Below are 22158 nucleotides of genomic sequence, written 5' to 3' on the forward strand. Positions count from 1 at the left end.
GAATTCAAAAATTTTGTTACCATTATCAGTGTTCTCAATTAGATTCAGTCCATGCAGGTTACTGAAAGTGTTATTAGCCCATTCCTTGAAAATGCATTCGGTCATATTCTCTGTGCTATTTCTATTGCTAGTAATTCTTTTTGCTCTTTTTAGTTTATTATGAACAACACTGCAGTGTGCCTGTCTTTTTGCTTTGATGAAATGTGCTCTTTCTTTCTTATAACGAATGTGATCGGCAGGATGACCCGTTCTTTGCCATTTTCTATACAGTTTTTGTTTCCTTAGGAAACTTGCTTTCAGTTGTGGGTTAAACCATTCTTTTGTTCTCTCAGATATTTTGATTTCTTTTGCCGCTCCTTCCAATGCTGTTTGGTATAGCTTTTTAGTGATCATTTCTAAAGCTTCGTCTACTGGCTTTTCTTGCAGGTCATTCCAGTTGTAACTAGTCAGGTGACTGAGAATGACCTCTGCAATAATATACTTCACGGAGAAAAGATACTTACTTTGCTTTTCCCAGCTCGTGTGGTTACCCTGCATGTATTTGTGTATCTTCAGTGCTGCTTCTATTTCAATGGGATTGTGGTCCGACTTAAATTTTATGCAGTTTTGCGCTAGCCTTATGTCTAAGGAACTATGGTACAACAGGTCAAGTTGCTGCATTCCCCTTGTCACTGGTGTCGGAAGCTGCGTTAAGTGCAATGCACCCAATGTAGCATCCAGCTCTTTCTTGGCCTCCCTGTGTTTTTCTTGGCCTCCCAATGTAGCATCCAGCTCTTTCTTGGCCTCCCTGAAAAGGCAAATTAAAATCTCCCGCTATTATTGTGTCGACTGATGGCTTTGGATTTGCAGCAAGCCAAGCATAGAGTTCGTTTCTTGTCTCCTTTGAGTGCTCAGGTGGGAGGTATATGATGCATATCTGTATTTTCACGTGCTCTTTTGAAAAGGTAACGCAAATCCCTTCAAAATTATTTGAATTGGTTTTTCGTTCTCTTATAGACTGGTATTTATTTTGATAGCAAATTATAACTCCCCCTCCTCGCCTATCTGTTCTTCCGGTTCCCACACATTTGCAGTTTGCTGCCGCAGTTAGCCGATCTAACTGTTTTCCATTTCCCAACCAGGTTTCGATTAGGCAAATGAAATCCAGGTCCTCGTACATCATCATCATCGTTTGTAGGGTGTGGAGCTTATTTGAGATGCTCCTCACGTTTTGTACAAACAGGTGGATGTGATGTTCTGCATTCCCAGCTGGGGGTAGTTTTCTTGATTGCTATTGAGCCCGATTCCTTGCATCATTTTTAACCAGTGGTCTGGCCCATCTGTCTCTGTAGGGCTTGACTAAGGTACCTACTGGCCAGGCGCTTACGTCTTGTAGGCGAGTTGCTTTATCTGGTGGACAAGAGATTATAAAGGAGGAGTAAGCTGGGTGTCGTGTTTTCACCTGCTTTACTTCCACAGTTATCCCATGTTCGCCCTCACACATGGCTTTAATGTTTCTGGGCTGTGTTGTGGGTCCCAGCCTTGATACAAAAATTTGCTCTCTGGTTGCAATGTTGTACATTTCAGAAGTAATGTTGTACATTTCAGAAAACCGTTTGTTTGTTTCAGGTGTGTTACAGGAAGACACATTAATACTTTCTCTGTGAACTGGATCTCCAAATTCTGTTCACCTAAATATCGAAATGACATTCACACTCTGCATTGAAACTGATGGAGGCATTCTGTTGAACAAAAAGCAGTATATTCGGACCTATAAGAGTCTTTTGAAGACCTAACGAAGATCTTCAAACATTGCCGCGAAATGCCCATCCTCTTGGCCACATTCTGCTAATGGGTGTCTCGGAGGAGACACCCATTAGCGTGTCTCCTCCGAGACACCCAATAAACGGATAATAATTTTTAACAAATTTAATCGAAGTAGGAGGATGAGGGGAAGGAGGAAAGGCGGTTGCTCTTCGAAGAGCACGTTTTAAGAAGGTGACGAGTCGGATGCACCGGTTAAGACGCTGTTGGTGTTTCGTAAATTAGCGACAGAGGCGAAACCGGTCTGGAGGCTTTTCGTGACGGGCAGAGTGTTACGAAGTTCAATAATGCGCTCGCCGTTCTCGTCGTCAGCGTCAGTTCGTGTCCGAGGCCACTTCGGGGAACCACAACTGCTGAAGAGCGCATGCTCCGTAGTTCTTTCGAAGCAAGATTTGTGAATCACGCCAACCCCTCCCCCCTTTCCCCCCGCGCTGATGGAAATTTCATCAACATTACTCCGGCGACACTTCGTTCTGACAAAAGCACTCCGAGCTCCCAAATCTCGTATCGGGTCTCGTGGGATGGGTCGCTGTTGTTTCTCTCCCCAGTTTGCTTACTGCCTCGCGCCCGCGTTGCTCCCAAATGAAATGAAACTGCGATCCGAAGTCCTTTGCCGAAGCATCGAATGAACTGAAGTCCTCGCCATCCCTCTCCAAATTGCCGCGGGAGATGCGGACGCTGTTTAAGCCGCGCAAATGTCAAACGAACAGACGCCGGTCCAAATGGGTTCTGTCGAGGGTATGAAACTGAGAACATCGAGGAGGCTGCCGTCTTTGATCCCTGTAAGATCCATTCGGCAACCACCCATCGTCGTTACGAGGGCCATTTTTGCGTAAATTTGTCGCCAGACGGAGCTGCTATTCACATCTATTGGGGGATAAAGGGAATTGCATTTTGGGTTATTTCTGAAGGTTGCCGATGGCCGAAGATTTCCCTGTCTCCAGGATGATTACGGGCTAAATACAACTGCGCGTGCGTACGTTATTTTTTTTTATTCGAATCAATACAGCGTTCTTTCGTTTTTTTTTTTTTTTTTTTTTTTTTTAACAATTTTTTTTACAGATGAAGTTCGTGCATGTTGCGTATGACCTGGAAAACAAAGGACGCGTACTAATCGTTGGCACGAGTCGCTCTGAACAGATCTGCGTAACACAGACGCAAAAGTTGAAAGAAAAAAAGAATAAATTGTTGCTGGTTGGTGCATCGAGTATCCAAAGGGACAAAAAGTGAAGCTGAAACTGAAACAGGGTACTGTAGGTGCTTCCGACCTCACGTGCCGAGCTCAAACAACATCGAGCCTCCGCTGATAAGCTGGCTGTTTACTTTCTCCGATTAACCGCTTCGCTTCCATCATTGCGAAAGATGTCACCCCTTTCTGCATCGTCTTTACACATGCCCCCTCCGATTTCTTTGGCAGAGTCTTGGTTATTTGTAATCTCCTGTTTCCGATCTCCTCTGGCTTAAAATCCCATTCTGTGAAATCCACTTGTTGCCTCTCGTTCTCCCAACCCCACTAATCGCTTGGAACTCTTTCACTTCCTCTCTTTGAAATTCCACTTTCTCCACTCCGACAAACGTAAAGGTGCCATTTCAAGGTCACCCGAAACCTGTGTAAAATATTCATAAGTTACGGTTCCCGCTGACCACTGTGTAGATGAACTTCCTGAGCCTGTCTTCGCGTATGCAACGGCTTCGCTCGGTATTTAACAAATGGCAGTCACGAAGGTTGCTGGAATAGCTCGATGAGTCAAAGGAGGTATTTTCTGTACTTATTTTAATTCGGAACCCTTACTGTTCACCTGACACAAGTAGAGTTACAAACTCCACGAGTTCAGCTGTTTCTGAAACAGATGAACCTCTGCTTTCTTAGAACTGGTTGCGGTAGCTTACCGTAATTAACATCTGCAGGGAGTTGTAAGAAAACAGAGGTTAGGCTGTTTCAAAAACAGCTGAAACTGCAGTTTGTTACGCTCCTTGTACCGTCTTCGTGTCACTAATAAATATTAAAAACAACAATGGGCCCAGCACTGAACCTTGTGGGACTCCACTAATAACATTAGTACGTGAAAAACGGTATCCATCGATTCGCACTCTCCGTCTTCTCCCACTGATCACCCATAGCAGCAACCCTTTGTCCTCAGCAGCAGAAGCAGCTTGCCCTTAATGCCCCATTGCTCCAATTTGAACAGCAGTGAAAATCCGAGTGTCGAAATTGTTTTGTGCCTCCAGTTCCTTGGTCACTGCATCGCAGTAACCTATCAGATTGGTGAGACAAGATCGTCCCTTAACAAATCTGCACTTCGAAAAATAATACTCCAATTCTAAACAAAAATTACTTTTCCTGGAACAGAAGTTGTTGCTGTAGAGATATTTGGCGCATTGGCAACGTAGGCCATTTTGCGCAGTACTTAATCTGTCTGTTGCGCGTTTTCTGTTTTCTGGGCGGAAAACCAGAATTCCGGGAGAAAAACATTGCTACACTCGCTTGAGACCACTAACTCAGTCGCTTGGTGAAAATTCCTGGCGTCATGGCCGGGATTGAAACTCAGTGTGGAGAGGACGTGATTACACCAACGTACTACCCACGAGGACTGCGATAAAAGTAAAGCTAAGAAGTCTGTTATTACTTATGGTACGTTTAAAAATCTCTCTTTAGGACCGGGGGGGAACCATTCGCACATTTCCAGAACATAGTGACCTCCTTTGAATCTAAGGATGCTCTCATAATTATTTTAAAGTTAATCTTTACAGCTGTTAAGTAAATATAATTTTTCTAATTAATGCCATTATTTTAATTATTATTATTATTATTATTAAATCCGTTTAAAAGTAGCAAAAAGTGTTTGCTTTCACCCCTCCTACGCAGTCGATCGGCTAGAAGGGTGTACAAAAACGAAAGAATTGCAGTTATTTACAACATAAGAAGGGTGTGCAAAAATGCACGATTACAATTATTTCCAATATTTCCCCAGCTGCGTATATTTACAACATTGTTCACAAAATTCGATTATTGACAAGATTACAATCGAAGTATTGAGAGAGGCTCTTCTCACTCTGCACTGCTTTTGCTTTCGGAGTATTTCACAGGGTGGTCGCAGGCCAATCAATTGAGAAGGTTGTTTGGGAAGAAATTCTTCAGACAGCACAGGTTGGACAGTATACAGTGTAAAGGTAGGTAGGGGATGACATTACTGCGTCCAGCACGTGGAATAGAGATAAGACCTCGAAGACTGGGGGCGTCAATCACACCGGTAAGCATCTGAGAAAGAAGAAGAATATTCCTGGATGCAATGTGAACTCTCCAGGCAGTGATCTTTAGGTTGGTATATACATAACAGCCCTGGGATCAGATGGTGAATCCGTTTCTCGTAACCCTGTTCATCCATCGCATAACCCACTACTGGACTGCCAGGAATTTGTTTATTGACGACCAACGTTGGGGCAGAAGAGCAGATTGGTGATGCATACACGTGATCACAACAGGTTGTCGGCACCGCTGGACGTATTCCTCGACTACATCCACAATCCACTCAGTAACCCCGTCAGCTCTTGTCCAATCGCCCACATTCACGAGAAAGTTTTCGATTTCATGGTCAAGAAATGGGTCTGCAAAGTGAGGCCAGCCCTCATCCCAAGTCATGCCGAGGTCGATGTGAAACTTTATTTTCGTTATCTGCAATCTGTTGTGTCATTTTTGATTCTCTTTTTTGTCGAGCTGATTTTGATACGTTTAGTTCCAGACCCATTTGCAGGAGATAGGCTGTCGATCAGGACAGCCTTGTAAATATCGAAAATTTGCATAAATTGTACGCTGTGTATAAAATATGTATTTGTACACCCTCGTAGCCCACTGGCTGTTCAGGGGAGTGAACGTACGGTGAATAAACAGATGATAATAATATAATAATTGCAGCAAACGTTGCCCAGTCGTCTTACTTTAAACTTCGCTTCTACTTCCTTTTAGCTTATCTCAAGTCCCCCGATTCCCGTCTTAGGGCTGTGGCCGCCTCAAAATAATACGAATTCAGTTTTAAAAATTTCGTCACGCGTGAATGCGGATGCAAAATGTTTCCTTCCTTTTCGTGATCGGTGCTTTGATCATCGGTTAACCTTCCACAGGTATCGAGTTGTCGATGTCTTCCATCTGTGTCATCTCAAGCAAAGAACTTGCTGGAACAGAGTTCGCACCGTGTTAGAACACGCACGCTAGCCGGAATTGTGTGGATTTCTTTGTAATTGAATCCCGCTGCAGTCGCCCGGTGTTTTCCGTTTGTTTTTTCCGATTAATTTTGCCGGCGTAATCCCTCTTCAAGTCACGGCCAGAAGTGAGCGTCGCACAGGTGGCACTAATTGAGTTGAACCCCGCGATGCTCGTGCACACCACATCGCCATTAATTATTCAAAACTTAATCCTCTTCGGGGCCCCGCTAACACCTGTCGCTGCTGTTTCGCCGTCACCCGTCTGTTGCTACTGCTTCTGCGCACAGATGATCTTCCTCGCAGCCTGGTCACGTGGTTCGTATAGTCGTCAATCTACCGACATCCGGAGTCTTGCTTCTTCCCCCAATTGCACGTGTTCTTTAATTCTCTCTCTCTCTCTCTCTCTCTCTCTCTCTCTCTCTCTCTCTTTCAAAACTAATGCAACTACCCGTCGGACAGAACACAATTTTGGCTGAAGTTGCTTTTCTTGATATAATTTGAAGTGGCGGATGGCAAAATCGATTTCGCACGTAAAGTGCTTTTCCTGAGGTCCGAACTCAAATTCAACTTCAAAATCTGCCCCTCATTCAAACGCGAAAAGAGAGTTTCAAGACTCCGACTCGACAAGATCTGTTTTGGGTCACTTTAGATGGATCGTCATAAATTGTGGCCAATGTCAGTTTATCTCTGTCTCCTGGACGAGTGCTTCAGCCTGTCTCAATACTTACTTCTACAACTGCATCCAAGCGCCTCCGTAGCCAGGTGGGCAGGAGCAGCAGTGCGTAGCACATGCTTCTTGATTAGATGCATGCATGTCAAATACGGAGGATACGGAAAGGTCAGGGAATGACCACCGCATATCCCGGAGCAATATGGCCTTAGTTGCTAATGCTCCTAAAAACCAAATAACAAACAAACAACTGCATCTAAAAAGTGCCAAGTGCCCTGGTTCTACCTTCGCCCACAACGGCCCCATAACAGCTAGGCATTCGTGAAATGGTCACTAAAGTTCTGGATTCATCGGAATATTTTAGCCGTTATGTTGCGCAAATGTTTTATATTATTGATACTAGAATTTGGTTTCCACGCATGGAGTCTCCTTAGGATCATCTAGAAAAAATAATGGAGACACGAACTCGCAACAGTTGATAACTCTCAAAGACTAGATGTTGGAAGATCGCGGCTCCAACTGGTTAAGCTAATTACCACGCTGAAACTCTTTCTCCAACCATCTGAGATGCAGAGCAGCGATGCACTGCCGCCTAGATATCGCACGACGAAGGTACATCACCGAAGATACACATTGGCCGCTGGGAATTCTGCCCCAAATTCTGACAAGGTCCGATTCGGTACAAAATAAGTGTCGAGCACCAGTCGAGGACAAGAGCATGCGAGTTCCATACGGATTATCCTTCGCTACCAAGGTTTGAATCTCTTTGAATCAACTCGCCCGCGGCATGGCTGTTCGCGTCATTTGTTCCCTTTATACTTCCGGCGTGCATCGGCGCCATTTCCTGGTGCTCACCCGGCGCAACAACAAGAAGGAAGACTTCCTGGTGGAATCTGACCAAAATGATTTCTGAGACATTGCCGCAGATTCGCGCGTTCCTTGCTTCGGCTCCAAGGTTGCCACATTCTACTAACGAACGTCCCTTCAGTTCGCACTCTGCGACTGAGGCGACCAGAGACAGCGGAATCCTGATGGGACGATAAATGTTACGGCGATTGACTGCGAGACCAAAAGGTTGGAAAGGGGGGTGGGGAGTTTCATTAGCAACCGGATCATTTCTGCGAACATCTGCGAACGAGAGGCACGAGCTTTGTATTGTTCCCAAGTGGGCAGGGCTCTCCGGTGAGTTCGTTAAAAGGCGTCGACGCAATCCCGAGGACGAATTAATTGAATTTTATTACCCTCGGTGAAATGGGGAATGGTGGGGGGGAGATGACGTTGCAGCGTGCTGCCCATTAACGCCGCAGTTAGCTGAAAGCAGAAACAGAATGAAGGGATCGGGGGAGGGGGAGCGCAGTATGTTTTGTTTGGGACAAAGGTGTTTCTTTTCAAAGAGCGAAAGGGGTCCTTTATTGTCAATGCGTCGAACTCGATCTTTCAAAGATTCCAGGATGTTGTATACCTCGCGCTCGTTCATCATCCTGTTCTGGCTGGTTGGAGACTATCGAGCGAAAAACAGAGAGAGAGAGAGAGAGAGAGAGAGATTCCGTTAATAGTCTCTAAAAATAGCCTTTTTCTGTCGAAGGACAAATCTAATGAACTTCATCTTCTTCTATACTGCTGGAAATATACACAAGGGACAGAATACAGGAAAATCGGAAACCAGTTTTAAAAAATAACAATCATTCACGAGACAATTACACAAAGTTCTGAAAAGGTGCAAAGTCCGAATAACACCAACTTTAAAGATACACATCGCCTACTGTTGTTCTTGAAGAAGTGACAGGGAATTGGTATCACCTAGGATTAACGTTGCTCGTTCGGACAGGGTGGTTGAGAAAGTGGAGGGATTATTTGAAAGAACGAGATTCTTGACTGTGAAATAAAACGACTCTATGAAATCTTGTTCATGTAAGACTTCTCCACTGATGAGTGATGAATACATGAGCCTGGATAATTTAACTGTTTTATGGGACTTTAGGATGCCTACAATGCGTACAATTCTTTCCACTGGAAATAATGTGAGGACACTGAAAGGTACATTTGAAACACCTTTTCCTCTTCAAGTTTGCTTCAGAGCTGCAAATTTCCAACTGCAAAAGAGATCAATTGGATTTCTTCTCTACCAATTTTCCATTGGTGGCTAAAAAGCCTACAAAACTCTTTAAATCAGATCACAGTCTTCGTGGATTTTCTAAAGGAAACCAGTATCTTAAAGACACCGGTTTAGGACATTAAACAGAAGTTAAAATGGAGTTGAACAGCCCGACATGAATTCTGATTCACAATTGGGAATTATCGGTGAAAATTAATGATCCTCACGAAGCGACAGATTGTTTCCATCGAATCATCGATGAAGTAATACCTCGTACCATGCCATTCAACTACAGATTCAAATTATCCACGCCGGTTCTCGAAGGAACTTTTTTCTTTTAAGATTAATTGTATTTTGAAATTGGAAATGACGAGTTTCTGCGTTGAACTGCTTTGGGATTGTGTTCTGGTTTTCTGTACCTGCGTTTAAAGGCGGGTTCGATCGCTGCTTTGAAGCAAAAATAAATAAAATAATTTTGTCGAGTCGAAAGAAAAAGTTGAGACCCCCTTTGGGGGTCGTAACTCTTTTTTTCCTGGTGGTGGGAATTTGTGTGGGAAGAAAATGGCAGTTGACGGCGTGAAACTGTTTTACTTCGCCACACACACACACACACACACACACACACACACACACACACACACACACACACACACACACTCTTTCTAAATTTCCCTACGCCGGGTGTCTTCATCGTCTGTGCGAGTCATCGGGTTGCCGTCTTGCGCATTTCTCATTTGGATCTCTTCGAAGGTGAGCCACGGACAGTTCCGCTTCTTCAAACTGGGTCAGGCGTCAGTGACAACAGCGAGTTCGGGTTGGGAATAACCGAAATTAAAGATTTTTATTTTATTCCGCAGTCACGTGTCCCCGAAGTTGTCTCCGATGGTGTCGCTTCTCCGCAGTATTCCCGGACACTCCCGAAAAGATGTTTCTGCTTCGGTGACAAAGAACCCACACCCTGGCTGTCAGATATCAGAGGGAGGGTGTTCTCGGCCAGAAGTCGAAGGAATTCCGTTTTCAACCGAACTTACGCAACTCCAACGCACGAAGGATAATAAAAAGCCTCGAACGCAGTTTCCTCTGGCGATGCGATTATCCGATCCTCCGCTGGTGGAGTGAATCCACGAGGGCACACCGCCCTTCTCCGCTGCCGAGGGGATGCGGACATCAAAGAAATACGCCAAATACAATCGTGTCCTTTCGAAACAACCTCCGCCAACCCAGCGAGATCTCCGTGAAGTTTTTTGGCCGCACATCGTCAGCGAATCAAACGGTGGCAACGGCGTGACTGTGTACACCAGGCAACAAATAAAACTGCGCAACGAAGGGAGGTAACGTAAATATTGCGGGACACAAGCGACAAAAAAGTGCACATTCGGGGATTGCGCGCATTGGCAAGCCCACCTGGGTTCACCACGAAAAAGGAATCTCGCTCTGGTGACGAGGGTTGTTGCGAGAGATCGTTAACCCCAGGTGACATCGATCACTTCGTGAGTGAGGAAACATTTAAGCGTATTTTTGGTATTTGTTATGTTGGGGGTCTAACGGTTCCTGAGATTTCTCCCATCTCCGCGTATGTTCTCTGTATCGGACAAGCCAGAGATTTAAAAGTGTGTGGGATATGTAAAAGTGATCAAATCAGTAGTCTGGCAGGTCCTGCCACCTACTTTCCTGGGATTTCAGTGGCTAGGACCAAAATAAATAAAATATAAATTAGAAAAATAAATAGTCGCGAGGATGTTTTATTTCGAATTTGGGTTTTCGCTTTAGGAGCACTGTTTGGGGGTTTTACGCTGAAGGTCTTGATAAAGCCTAATTGGGTCGGGCAAGAATTTTGGTGTAGGGCTAATCGCTGTGTGAGATGACACATTTGGGTGGGGAGACAAAAAGGCTGGGAGGGGGAAATAGGAAGCAGAGGGGTACATTCGAACAAAGAGCTGAGCTAGCAACCACTTATCTCGACATAAATGCAGCCTTTGATGCCGTGTCGATCCCGGCCATACTCCTCCTACTTAAGGAGAAATTTCACATTCGAGGTGATATGCTGTACTTTTTGGAATCTTCTCTCTGTCACAGGGTACTTATTCGCCATCGGCAACAACACACCCTATCCTGCGACATTACTGCTGGAGTACCGCAGGGGGGTGTCATATCCGGTGTCCTGTTCACAGCTATCATCGTTCCCATTATTGCCTCAACGAATGGTCTCCCATGCTATGCCGATGACCTCAAACTACTGACTCAAATTAACCCCGGTGACAACCCCGTCCAGCTCAGCAACAGGATCAATTCCCAACTTAAGGATCTAGAATTGTACCTGGCAAACTTCAATCTAAAAATCAACCCACTGAAGTCTGCTCAGGTTATATTCTCCCTTAAATCCATGCCGACAGTGCTCAACGTTTCACTCGCTGGGGTACGAATACCAAACGTACCCTCGCACACAGACCTTGGCGTTCTGTTTGACCGAAAGATGTCCTTTGTCAACCAGATTGACAAAATCAGTACCAGATTTTGTCAATGTCCAACATCCTGTCACTGTTAAAAGCTACATGTCCTGCTACATGTCCAACATCCTGTCACTGTTAAAAGGTTCATCACCTCCACCGTCTACCCCGCCATTCTGTATAGTGCAGAAATATGGGCCTCTGCTGCACATACAAACCTCAAGCGGGTGTACACCGCTGAATACTGGTTACTGAAATGGGCCAATAACAAGCTTCGGCTACCTCCTGCTACCACAACCACCATGATGGCACGAGCACTCGACATCCCGAGGTTGAAGTTCCTGATCGTGGAAAAGAGGCTGGTCTTCACAGCCAAACTCATCACAGGCCAGATATCATCTCCAAATATTTGGAGATGATATCTGGAGATGGTACCAGCACTCGTGGCTCACCACAGCAGGCTTGTACTCACTGACAGATTTCTTCCCAAGCAGATGCTCCCCGTACTCAACAGTGTGGACGCCGACATCGACAGCATAATAAGTAAGAAGAAGGACAGACACAACTTTATCAAAGCCCTTGAACCTTGATATTTATTTATTTGTATTTCTTATGTATTTATTTCTGTATTTGTGTCTAACTCTGTTTTTATGCTGTATTTGTATTTCTGTTGCATTTGCGATCGGTATTTTGTAGTCTTTTTGTATGTTCGCTGTATTTTGTAGCCTTTTGTATTTGTATGCCGTACTTATCTTATCTAGATGTGAACCCCTGGCGCTCGTCGCCGTGATGCGATATTGTGCTGTAACTCTACTTCACAATAAAGATTTATTTATTTATTTATTTATTTAACAGGGAAAGTGACCCCAAGTTTTTCAGTGGGGCATGCCCGTGCCTCACCAGAGGGAAATAGGGTTGGCAAGGCGGAAGGGAGCGTGTGTCTCTCCCCCCCACCGGCGCCTCCGTAACCAGGTGGAAAGGAGCAGCACACGCTTCTTGATTAGACCGGGGTTCGAGCCCGTCACCACCAAATATGGAAGATGCAGAAAGGTCAGGGAATGACCACCGCATATCCCGCAGCAATATGGCTTTAGTTGCCAATGCTCCTAAAAACCATATAACAAACAAATAATAACAAACAACTCCCCCCACCAGGGATTAGAGTTTTAAAGAAATCTCGCAGGTGCGAGATTTGATAGCCAGATGGCACTCTAGTTCTGATGTCATTCTAGTTTCCATCATTTTCAGGAACTTCGTTGTGGCGCGATTGTATCAAGTCAGAGATGGTTGGCCGCAGGATTCTTGCTTTGGTCTCTCCCAGGAGGAGTAGCCCTGCGCAGGTCTCTTGAGTTTCAAATGGCGTGTCTATTTCTTCATGCTGAGATTTTATTCTTTTGCTCTTGCTTTGACTCTTCTGTGTCTCTCCTTTATTTTTACTTCGTCCATGACATTTGGTTTGTGATATATCTATTGGGCGTTATTGTCCTCCCGAGGATATCTTTAATATCTTTATTGCAGGCAGGGATTGGATACATGATTGCCTGATGCAATAATGCCCACAACAGCGACAATGCAAGAAGGGTTTAACATTAAATAACTAATACAAGAAAAATTATATAAAACATATATTAGGACATAAAACGTATTAATTGCATATTTTACATATAAAATTGATATTAACATGGAAATGAAAGAAAATGAAAAGCGATGAAAGGACGATGGCAGTCACTGGGTTGAAGATGAAAGCTGGTCAATGATGATGCGTCTTCTATCGGATTTGTTCTCTATGAACGTTTTGTAGTCCACATCTATCTCCTGGACGTAATGGAGCATCTCCATGGGCAGGAATCTATCCCCTATCTGAGCCTCCACGCCACAGACTGCAGAAAGGGAAGGGCTCTTAAGGGTTTAGGGGGGATCCTCAAATTGCACATCTGCCAAAAACTTGGCGTATTGACTTCACCCGCTATCATTTTAATTGACACGAGCAAGCGGAGGGCAAATATCCGTTTGGAGACTTTTCTGTAATTTAGAAGTTCGGTCATATCTGAAGTATGTATGAGTGGTGGCAGTTTATGCTTGAAGAGGGCCCACCGAAGAAGCCAGTACTCATCAGATGCAATGGTTTTTAATATCGTTTTCGTTGCCGACGCCCAGATTTCTGAACCGTAGGTGATGGCTGGCTGCAGAAACCGGTATATGTATTGGAGCGTGTACTTGGGCTCTGTGACATGAAGTGTTGTTTGGCAAGCCATCTTGCTCTGCAGACCTTTTAGGATACCCTCCGACTTTTAGGTAATCGGCAGTGTTCCTTTCTCTTTCGCCTCCCCACCCCTTTATTAATAAAGGGGCTGGGAGGCGAAAGAGAAAGGAAGGGGGGATGGCCACACGTAAACATTTTCACTCTGACCGCTTGCTGCCGCTAATTTCACCTTCAGAATTCACTGAGTTTTCTTTGTTGTTTTTCGAGAGATTTCTTCAATTGTAAGAATTCGTTTTGATCTTTTCAGGCAGCTTCCGGGAGGCGGCGAATCGTACGAAATGCCGACGCTGAAGTCCCTCAAGAACATTCCTCCGCCGGACCTCATTGGGTAAGTGTACATCGACTCTTGTTTCCGTTCAGTTTTGGCAGGTGCGCACCCAAGCCACCTCCTCGTTATTACTCTCGCCATATCTGCCGGAGTAAATCTGTTCACGTGCATGTGGGAGTGGTGGCAATTCTTGGGTGGTAGTTACCGAGCTTTTTAAAAAGATTTACTGAATTCAAAGCGATCCCAGGAACGATTAGAAAATGCACCCCCTGCCCCCTGTCGAGCTCAGAAGAGTGCTTAAAACTAATGCTTAATTTCGTCCGGCTCCTTTCACTCGTTGGTTGCGAAACTTTCCAAATTTGTTCGTTTGACACTAAACACTGTGCGCTTAGGGTCAAACGGCACCACGGGCTTTCCCGCACCTTTGCTTGGCCACGTGTGATCTGAACTGCGGGGCCTTAAAAGCAAAACTCGAAGAAACACAAAGCACAAAATACACGTTGAAAGAAGACCTCATCTGCGCCTGCAGATGCCAGACTCAAATGAACATCGCCCGAAACCCCTTTTAAACAGAACGCAAACTGAAATTGATGTACACAACAATCTCCAATGTATCCATTAATCTTGGTTTGGTGGCCTCCAAAGTTCCACAACATCATACACGCGCAAAAGTACTTTATTTAAAATGAATTTAGGAACGGAGTGCTGAAAGGTTTTCCTTTGCCAGCCCTACCTCATTCCAGAATTGGATGAGGACCACTGCATCCGATCTGCGAAACTATGAAAAGATCGTTATCTCAAAAATAGACATTCTTCGGTTTATTGCATTTTAGAATCATTTCCTTTCCATTTTAAGATAAATAATTAAAAATATTTCAATTTCAAAGTTTTTAATTTCAGCGTGTAGCGCAAAATCCCTTTTTTAAGTAATCCAAAGTGTAATTATAATCGAATATTGGAATAAATAAGATCTTTATTGTACAGTTCACCGGTACACGCAGGTACCACGACCATACAATACCCTTCACGGCACCATGCCAGGGGTTAACAAACGGCAGAGATAATAAAGGAATTGTAAAGATTAATTATAAGCAAATTATATAATAAAAAAAAAAAAAAAGTACTCATAGCAGATAACATTGACTTGAAAGGAAAACTAATACAAAATAACAAAAATAACAAATTGTGATAACAAAAGCTTTTCCTCAAGTCCAGTTTTCTGAGAGTCTCTTGCCCCGCCAAAACAATCTGAGATCAGTTGGTAGTTCTGGAGACCACGTGCAGATCTAGGATGATCCGTCTATACTTTTTATCATCTATGATTTTAAATAAGTCAGCATCCAGGGATTGAACCAGATGGAGCTTCTGATAAGGGAGGAACCGATCTTACAAATGTAGTCTCGAAGGAAGAGCAAGAAGCTTGGGAGTGGAGCGGAGACCTGGATGGGGAACCCGCCAGCACACGGTGTCCCAAACGTTGGGTGCTGAGACTCTCCCGGCAATCATTTTTACGGTGAAGATGAGTCTTCTCTCGTGCATTAATGCTGAAAACCTGGTTAAATTCAGCGCGTTCGCCATCGGTGTTGTCGCTGCTGTGGTGGGAGATGACACTTCCAGGTTGCCCACTTCAGGAGCCAGTATTCAGCGGCTTTTAATGGTTTAATTGTGGTGTCTGCAGCTGAGCCCCACAACTCTACTCCATACAGTACACTTCCAAAAATCATCATCCTGATATACATTTTTATCAGGTTTCTGTTGTGAATGTGTAGCAAGTGCTGCTTGGCAACCCACCGTTTCTTGTTGAATTTAGCACAGAGTTCTTCTGTATGGTGATGGAATCGTAATTTTCTGTCGAAGATTACACCCAGATCTCTTTGCTTTTCAACGCAGGGGATCGGGACTCCGTCAATCGCAGGCTGAATTATGGTTGGTATGGGTTTAAGAGAGAATACCATGATGGCAGATTTCTCAGGGTTCACTTGCAGGTCAAAATTCTTGAGGTACTGCTGTACTTCTGATAAGGTCTTGTTGATGGTTACTGTGGCGTTTTTGGCTTCATCGGTCAAATTTATTTTTGTGAAGATCTTTAAATCATCTGCATATGATATCATATCTGTTCTATTGTGTATTAGTGGGTAGATGATAGCAGTGAAAAGAATTCCGGACAGGACTCCTCCTTGTGGAACGCCTGCTTGTATTTGTCTAGTATACCTTTGCTCTCCTATGTACATTTGGATGATTCTATTCTGAAGAAGGGATGTCAGAAACTTCAATACTGGGCCTGTGATGTGATAGTAATTTCGAAGGAGTTTGAGCAAGGCTGGGATGGGAACACTATCGAACGCAGCTTGTAAATCAAGATATGTTATTGCCATTTCTTCTTTCTCCTCAAATGATCCAAGGATTGCATTAGTAGTCATAATCAGGTTACTAACTGTTGATCTGTTTTGCAACGAATAATGAATTTGCTGGGGCCTGTGCGGGAGAATGTGCGTGGTAAGTGTTTTCAGTACTGTTTTTTCCAGTAATTTCAATAGACACGAGGAACGAGAGATGGGTCGAAAGTGCCTGGCTTCAGTTGGCTGGGAAACTTTTGGGAGTGGCCTAACAGAATATAAAATTCCATATTGGAGGGAAAAATTCTCCTTTTAATATGCTATTGAAAATTATTAGGAGGGGATCACTTAGAAATGGACTCAAACATTTAATGATAAAATGTGGTACTTTATCGATTCCCGCTGTACCAGTTGCAGGCTTATTAATCTTATTAATCGCAGATTAAACTTATTAATCGCAGATAAAAGGTCTTGTCTTGTTAATTGAATGGTTTCAAGTGCATCTCTGGGCACATCATCATCAGACATGGGAATATCACTGGGCCCATGTTGGTTTTGCTGAACTCGTGCAATAAAGTCCATCCACCTTTCAGGATCAAACTGTGGAGGGAGTTCACAGTATTTCTGTCGGTATGATGGACAGCCCTTATGAAGTGTGGTTTCAATGTGATGTTTTATGGCTTGAGACTTGAGGCGGTTGAAGCTTGCTCGTCCTTTGGAGTACGCAATTCGGTCCGGAGCTAGTCCTGTCATTTTCCACTGTTTTTACAGTTCCTGTTTAAGCTTAAAACTGTTGCTCAGCTCAGGAGTCCACCATCCTCTCGTACGTTCAGAGATCCTTATTTTCTTTGAGGCTGCATAATTAGAAATTGTGATGAGCCAGCGAGTTAAAACGTCTAAGGCAAGTTGATTATCACATTGCTCAAGTGCATTCCAAGGAATTGCAGTGGCTGCTTCTAGACATTTAGTAATGTTGAGTAATTTTGGGCTCGTTATTATCTTGGTGTGGACCTGAGTCGAGACGTTGTAATTTGGAGTCGGAAAATATAAGTTAATTAAAATTGGCATGTGATCAGATTGAAAAGCTATTTCTGTTGTAGAATCAAGTTCACAATTGCTCGATGATAGCACAAGATCAAGATGGTGATCACCTCTGGTCGGGAGATTATTAATCAGATGGATTCCTAATGGGTGAAGGTTATTTAGCAATCTGGACTGAAGATGAACAAGTTGAGGGGAAAAGTTAGTCTCCACAGATAACATGCCTTGCTGAGTGATGGAGCCCATGAATGAGCCAATTAGTTATCTCGTCGACGGTTTCAGCATCGGGTCCTGGAGGGGTGCAAAATCAATGCGAACTGCAAAAATCAATGCGAACAGATTTAAATTCGCATGACACAATTAGCCCTTCGAACTTTGTGGACTGACTTTTATAATTCTTAGTAATAAGTATGTGCGGTGTTTTGTAGAAGAGTGTGTATATTTATTTTGTGTATATTTATTTATTATTACCATAAAGTGTAGACAACAGGCAAGCGCCCAGTTAAAGTGTATAAGAGAGAGAGATTAGAATACATGAAGATACAAAGTTGTACAAAAACAAATAAATAAATAGAAAAATAACGCACAATTACAATGAAAGTTCTATTCAGACTGTAAAAGTCCAATTCAAGGAAATCAAGGGAATTCATAACATCATTAGCCCAGTATCCTGAAAGGAATCTCAGAAAGCAGGCAGCAGCAGGAAACAACACACACACACACACACACACACACACACACACACACACACACACACACACACACACACACACACACACACACACACACACACACACACACACACACACACACGGTTCACCGAGTTGCCAAAGATTGAAGATTGAAGTAATAGCAGAGATTCGGGTAGAAAATACGGTCGTAAAACATGGGATTACATCTGGAAAGATCTGCAAGGATTATATTTGTATTCCTCTTAGGAGAAAATAAAGATAATAATAATAATAATAATAATAATTTGCTGTATGAAATATGTGTAGTGTTGTTTCCATATAGGAGAAGTAAACTCCAGTTTAGGGAGTACACTTGCTTTCAATAGGAGCATAGATAATTGAGGCTCTAAATGTGTAGGTCTGACTTTTGATAAAGCTAATGTTTTTTCGCTCGATATAAATATAATCCTGATATGTTTCTCAAACCCGCATCCAGCTGTAAAGGTAAGTCCAACACCTTTAACTTCGGAAACTTGGTAATCGGAATATCACAGTTTTCCTGGAACCGGCAAATGAAATTGAGATACATTTGCTACGATTAACCTCCAAACCATTTAAAGCAACCCAATTAGCAAAAGAGTTAAAAACAGCTTGAAGATTGTCGCCATCTTCAAATACAACCGGTTGAAACAGTGTAGTCGGTTCCTACCTGCCCAGGCACTCCCCAAAATTCAGGCATTGCTCCGTCTTGGAGTCGACCTTCAGAAATTGGCTACCGACTACAAATACCGTCACATGCTCCTCGAGTGGATTACATCAGTGGAACTGGGATAATTTCCTCCATATGACGTTCAAGTCCTCATATTTTCATTATTATAATTTCATTTTTACCTGTGTAATTGTGGTAACTAATAATTTCCATGTAACAGTAAAAAACGTTATTGCCAATTAATTTCATTTATAATGTAAAACTCCTGGCCATGTCGCCGTGATGAGAATTATTGTCTCTAGTACATGTCCTGTACTTATCAGGATTAATAATTATTTATTTATCTGCTTGACTGTTGATCCGTGAGTAAATTCTCACGTCATCTGCAATCATTAAATCTTAATCCCCCCCCTGTACAAATTGCGGTAGATAATTGACAAAGATGGTGAATAAAAGAGGTCCAAGGGATGATCCTTGTCGCAGTCCTTTAGATGGAATAAATTCCCTTGAAATTTCCTGTCCGATGATCGCCCTATGTTTTCGATATGAAATGCAACTCACCATCCAGGATAGAAGACTGTCAAGTATTCCGTGGTGGCTTAGTTTTTTAACAAGTTCGTTGTGCGGGACACTATCAAAAGCCTTCGTTAGATCACTGTGGATTACGTCAACCCGACCTCCCATATTGACGGTGTTTAGAACCTGCTGGCAGATAGTGAAAAGGTTGGCGGTGGTAGAGCAGCCCCTCGTAAAGTCATGTCGACGGTCTCAGATGAAGTGCTGAAAACATTCCATTAATGGGTTGTGAATGATATTGTCAAAAATTCAGTCTGCGCGGGTAGCACAGTGGTATCGTCACCGTTCTTCCCACACCGGGTGGAAAAGGCCTGGGTTCGAATCCCCGTCGATGACGCGAGGAACTTTAATGGGTTTTTTTCACTCCGTGGCTGAGTTAGTTGGTCTCAGGCGTAGACAGCAAGGTTTTTCTCCCCAGTAAGTGGGGTTTTTTCGTCCAGCAAAACAGGCAAATCGACCATAGAACATACGCAATTTACAGACACAAATACGGGTTAATGTATTTAATTACGGGCAACCCTAAAATAATATTTTTTTTTTTTTGTCAAAAATTCACTCCGTGGCTGAGTTAGTCGGTCTCAGGCGTGGACAGCAAGGCTTCCCCCCAGAAACTGGGCTTTTTCGTGCAGCAAAACAGACAAATCGACCATGGAACACACGCAATTAACAGACATAAGACACACAGCGCGGCAGTTGAATTTAATTGTTTGGGCGTAGCCTAAAAATAACAATTTGGTTTCTGTGTCAAGAATACTTTGCCAGTGACTTCAGAAAGCAGATGGAACTGAAATTCTGCAGAGAATGAGTTGCGCTGTTTTTTGGGACAGGAATCACATTCACTGTTTTGAAGTGTGATGTTAAATACTGGTCTTAATTGAATGTAAGCAATTGGACGATACAATGAATGCTTTAAACATGATCCAATTGAAAACACCAGCAACAAGAGGAACTCAGTGCCTAGATCTCATATACTACAATACCCCAGATATAAGTATAGTATCTTATGTAGGACGGCACCTGAACGAAAGTTTATCTCCGTTCATCTGAACGAAAGTTCATCCCCAGATATAAAGTTGAGGAACAGCTACATGAAATTCACTTCGGATCACCAACTGCTCACGTGTGAAGCCACTTTAAGAAGAATCCGGGACATCCGCCAAACTGGTCTGCATCCAAAACGCGATACAAAGATAATTTTCTCATCAAAATATATTAAAAGTGACGTCATTCTGAAACATCTGATGGCATATAATTGGCAAAACCAATGCCTTTTGGGCACTGATGATGCCTTATCAGCGCTCTCACAATCACTCATGCATATGGCTGAAGAAGGAGCATCTAAGGAAATTAAATTATCAGACAGGGAAAAGCCCTGGTTCAACTCACAGTTGAAAGCAATCTTCAAAAATAAGCAAAAATTGTTCAGGAAATGGAAAAGAACTGGGCATCCAGAGGACCACACCCGGTACAAACATGAAAGAGCACGGTTCATGAAGGAGAAGAAACGGGCACATATAGATATGGCAAAAGCAAAACTAAAAAAAGGCAAAAGAATTGTCAGCAAAAAGAGCCTTGCGCATAAAATGACTGAGACATCCTTTAAGGAATGGACCGAATCCACTTTCGGAAAACCCCTCAAGGAAAACAAAATTGACAGCGAAGCAAACAGTAACAGGATACAAGATGTAATTATTATTATTATTATTATTATTATTATTATTATTATTATTATTATCTGTTTATTTCCATAAGGAAACCACCCCGGGACGGCGAAGTGCCAGGAGGGTGCTAAATACATATCAGGGTACGAGATACTACGTGCAGTGGGTTACATATACTGAACACGTAGTCTCGTCCCGAAATATTATATACACATTTTATGTTTAATACATACAGTATTTACACATTAATGATTCTGTACATACATTATACAACTCATATATTTACAATTCACTAATAATTCCATCTATAAATTACATATTAACATACCTGTTACAGAAGGTATATTTTCCCAGTCAACAAATTATTATTGTTCTGAAAGCAGAAAGTTTCTCTTTTACTCTAAATTCTTTGGTACTTTGCAGCCGATTCGTATTTTGGTAAGTCTATACGAATCCTGGAAGATCTCTTTCCGGAATGTTGCATCCTCACACAGTTTTTCGGCATCTATGTGTAGTGAGTTAAATATTCTCGCTGCATTTGATGGGAAGAATCTTTGCAGGCTACTAAGATTGTTCAGGACTGAACGCAGTGGATTATTTACTTCTCCGCAACGTCTAGCAGTGGCACGCGGTTTAACTAGAATATTATCCAGGACTGGAGCATCTACTCTGCCTGTGAGCATTTGTGCAAGAGTGTGTATGTTCCTGTTAATTGTCCGCTGCATCCAGGGTGTGATGTTGAGGTTTGAGTAGAGAATGGCCCTTGAGATAGTAAAAGGGTGGCCAGCAACTCTGTTAAGCCATCGCAAGAACCAGTACTCGATCCCAAGGACGGACTTATAATGTGAATCTGGAGCTGAAGACCAGATTTGCGAGGCATACATTGCAATTGGCAGGACACACATTAAAATGTACTTGGTCGCTAGCTAAGGATCCCTAATTCCTACCAGTTCCTGTCTAGTAGCCCATAAAGCGGCGAATATTTTTGTCTTCATATGGGCGAAGTGTTGAGCAAAGGTGAGTCTGTCATCCCACTATAGACCCAGGTCCAGGTGAGAGTGCACTTTTTCCACACTAGACCCGTTCACAGAGATCGAGATGTCATTTTTATTCTGCTTGTAAGTTATGGTCATTTGGGCAGACTTCTGCGCATTAATACGGAGCCCGATGCAATCCAGGTAGCTCTCAAATTCTCGGATTGTGCTATTTGCCATCTGACAAATACCTTCTGCTGATTCGTGGTCTTTGGAAGTGATGAAGAATTTTACATCGTCAGCATTTGTTATAAAATTATAGTACCGTGCAAGAAACGGCTCCAGGGCGGCCGCGAAGAGAGTAGCCGAAAGAACTCCCCCTTGTGGCACTCCTCGCGAGATGGTAAAGCAAGATTGTAGCTTTTGGTGCTTAACAATAAGTTT

The 22158-nt window shown here is 43.2% G+C and overlaps 1 protein-coding gene across 1 annotated transcript in view; it reads left to right on the plus strand.

Annotated features, from left to right (window-relative positions):
- The window catches only part of LOC150080024 (vesicular glutamate transporter 1-like), a 547583-nt gene that overhangs the window by 167922 nt on the left and 357503 nt on the right, over window positions 1–22158 (plus strand). The window contains exon 2 of the mRNA XM_090383743.1: window positions 13726–13806. Coding sequence (XP_090239869.1) covers window positions 13726–13806 — 81 coding nt within the window. The remainder of the gene's footprint in view (window positions 1–13725; window positions 13807–22158) is intronic.

This window comes from Mastigoproctus giganteus, chromosome 10, assembly GCF_048544385.1.
Source record: "Mastigoproctus giganteus isolate SK-2022 chromosome 10, ASM4854438v1, whole genome shotgun sequence".
NCBI classification, from domain to species: Eukaryota; Metazoa; Arthropoda; class Arachnida; order Uropygi; family Thelyphonidae; genus Mastigoproctus; species Mastigoproctus giganteus.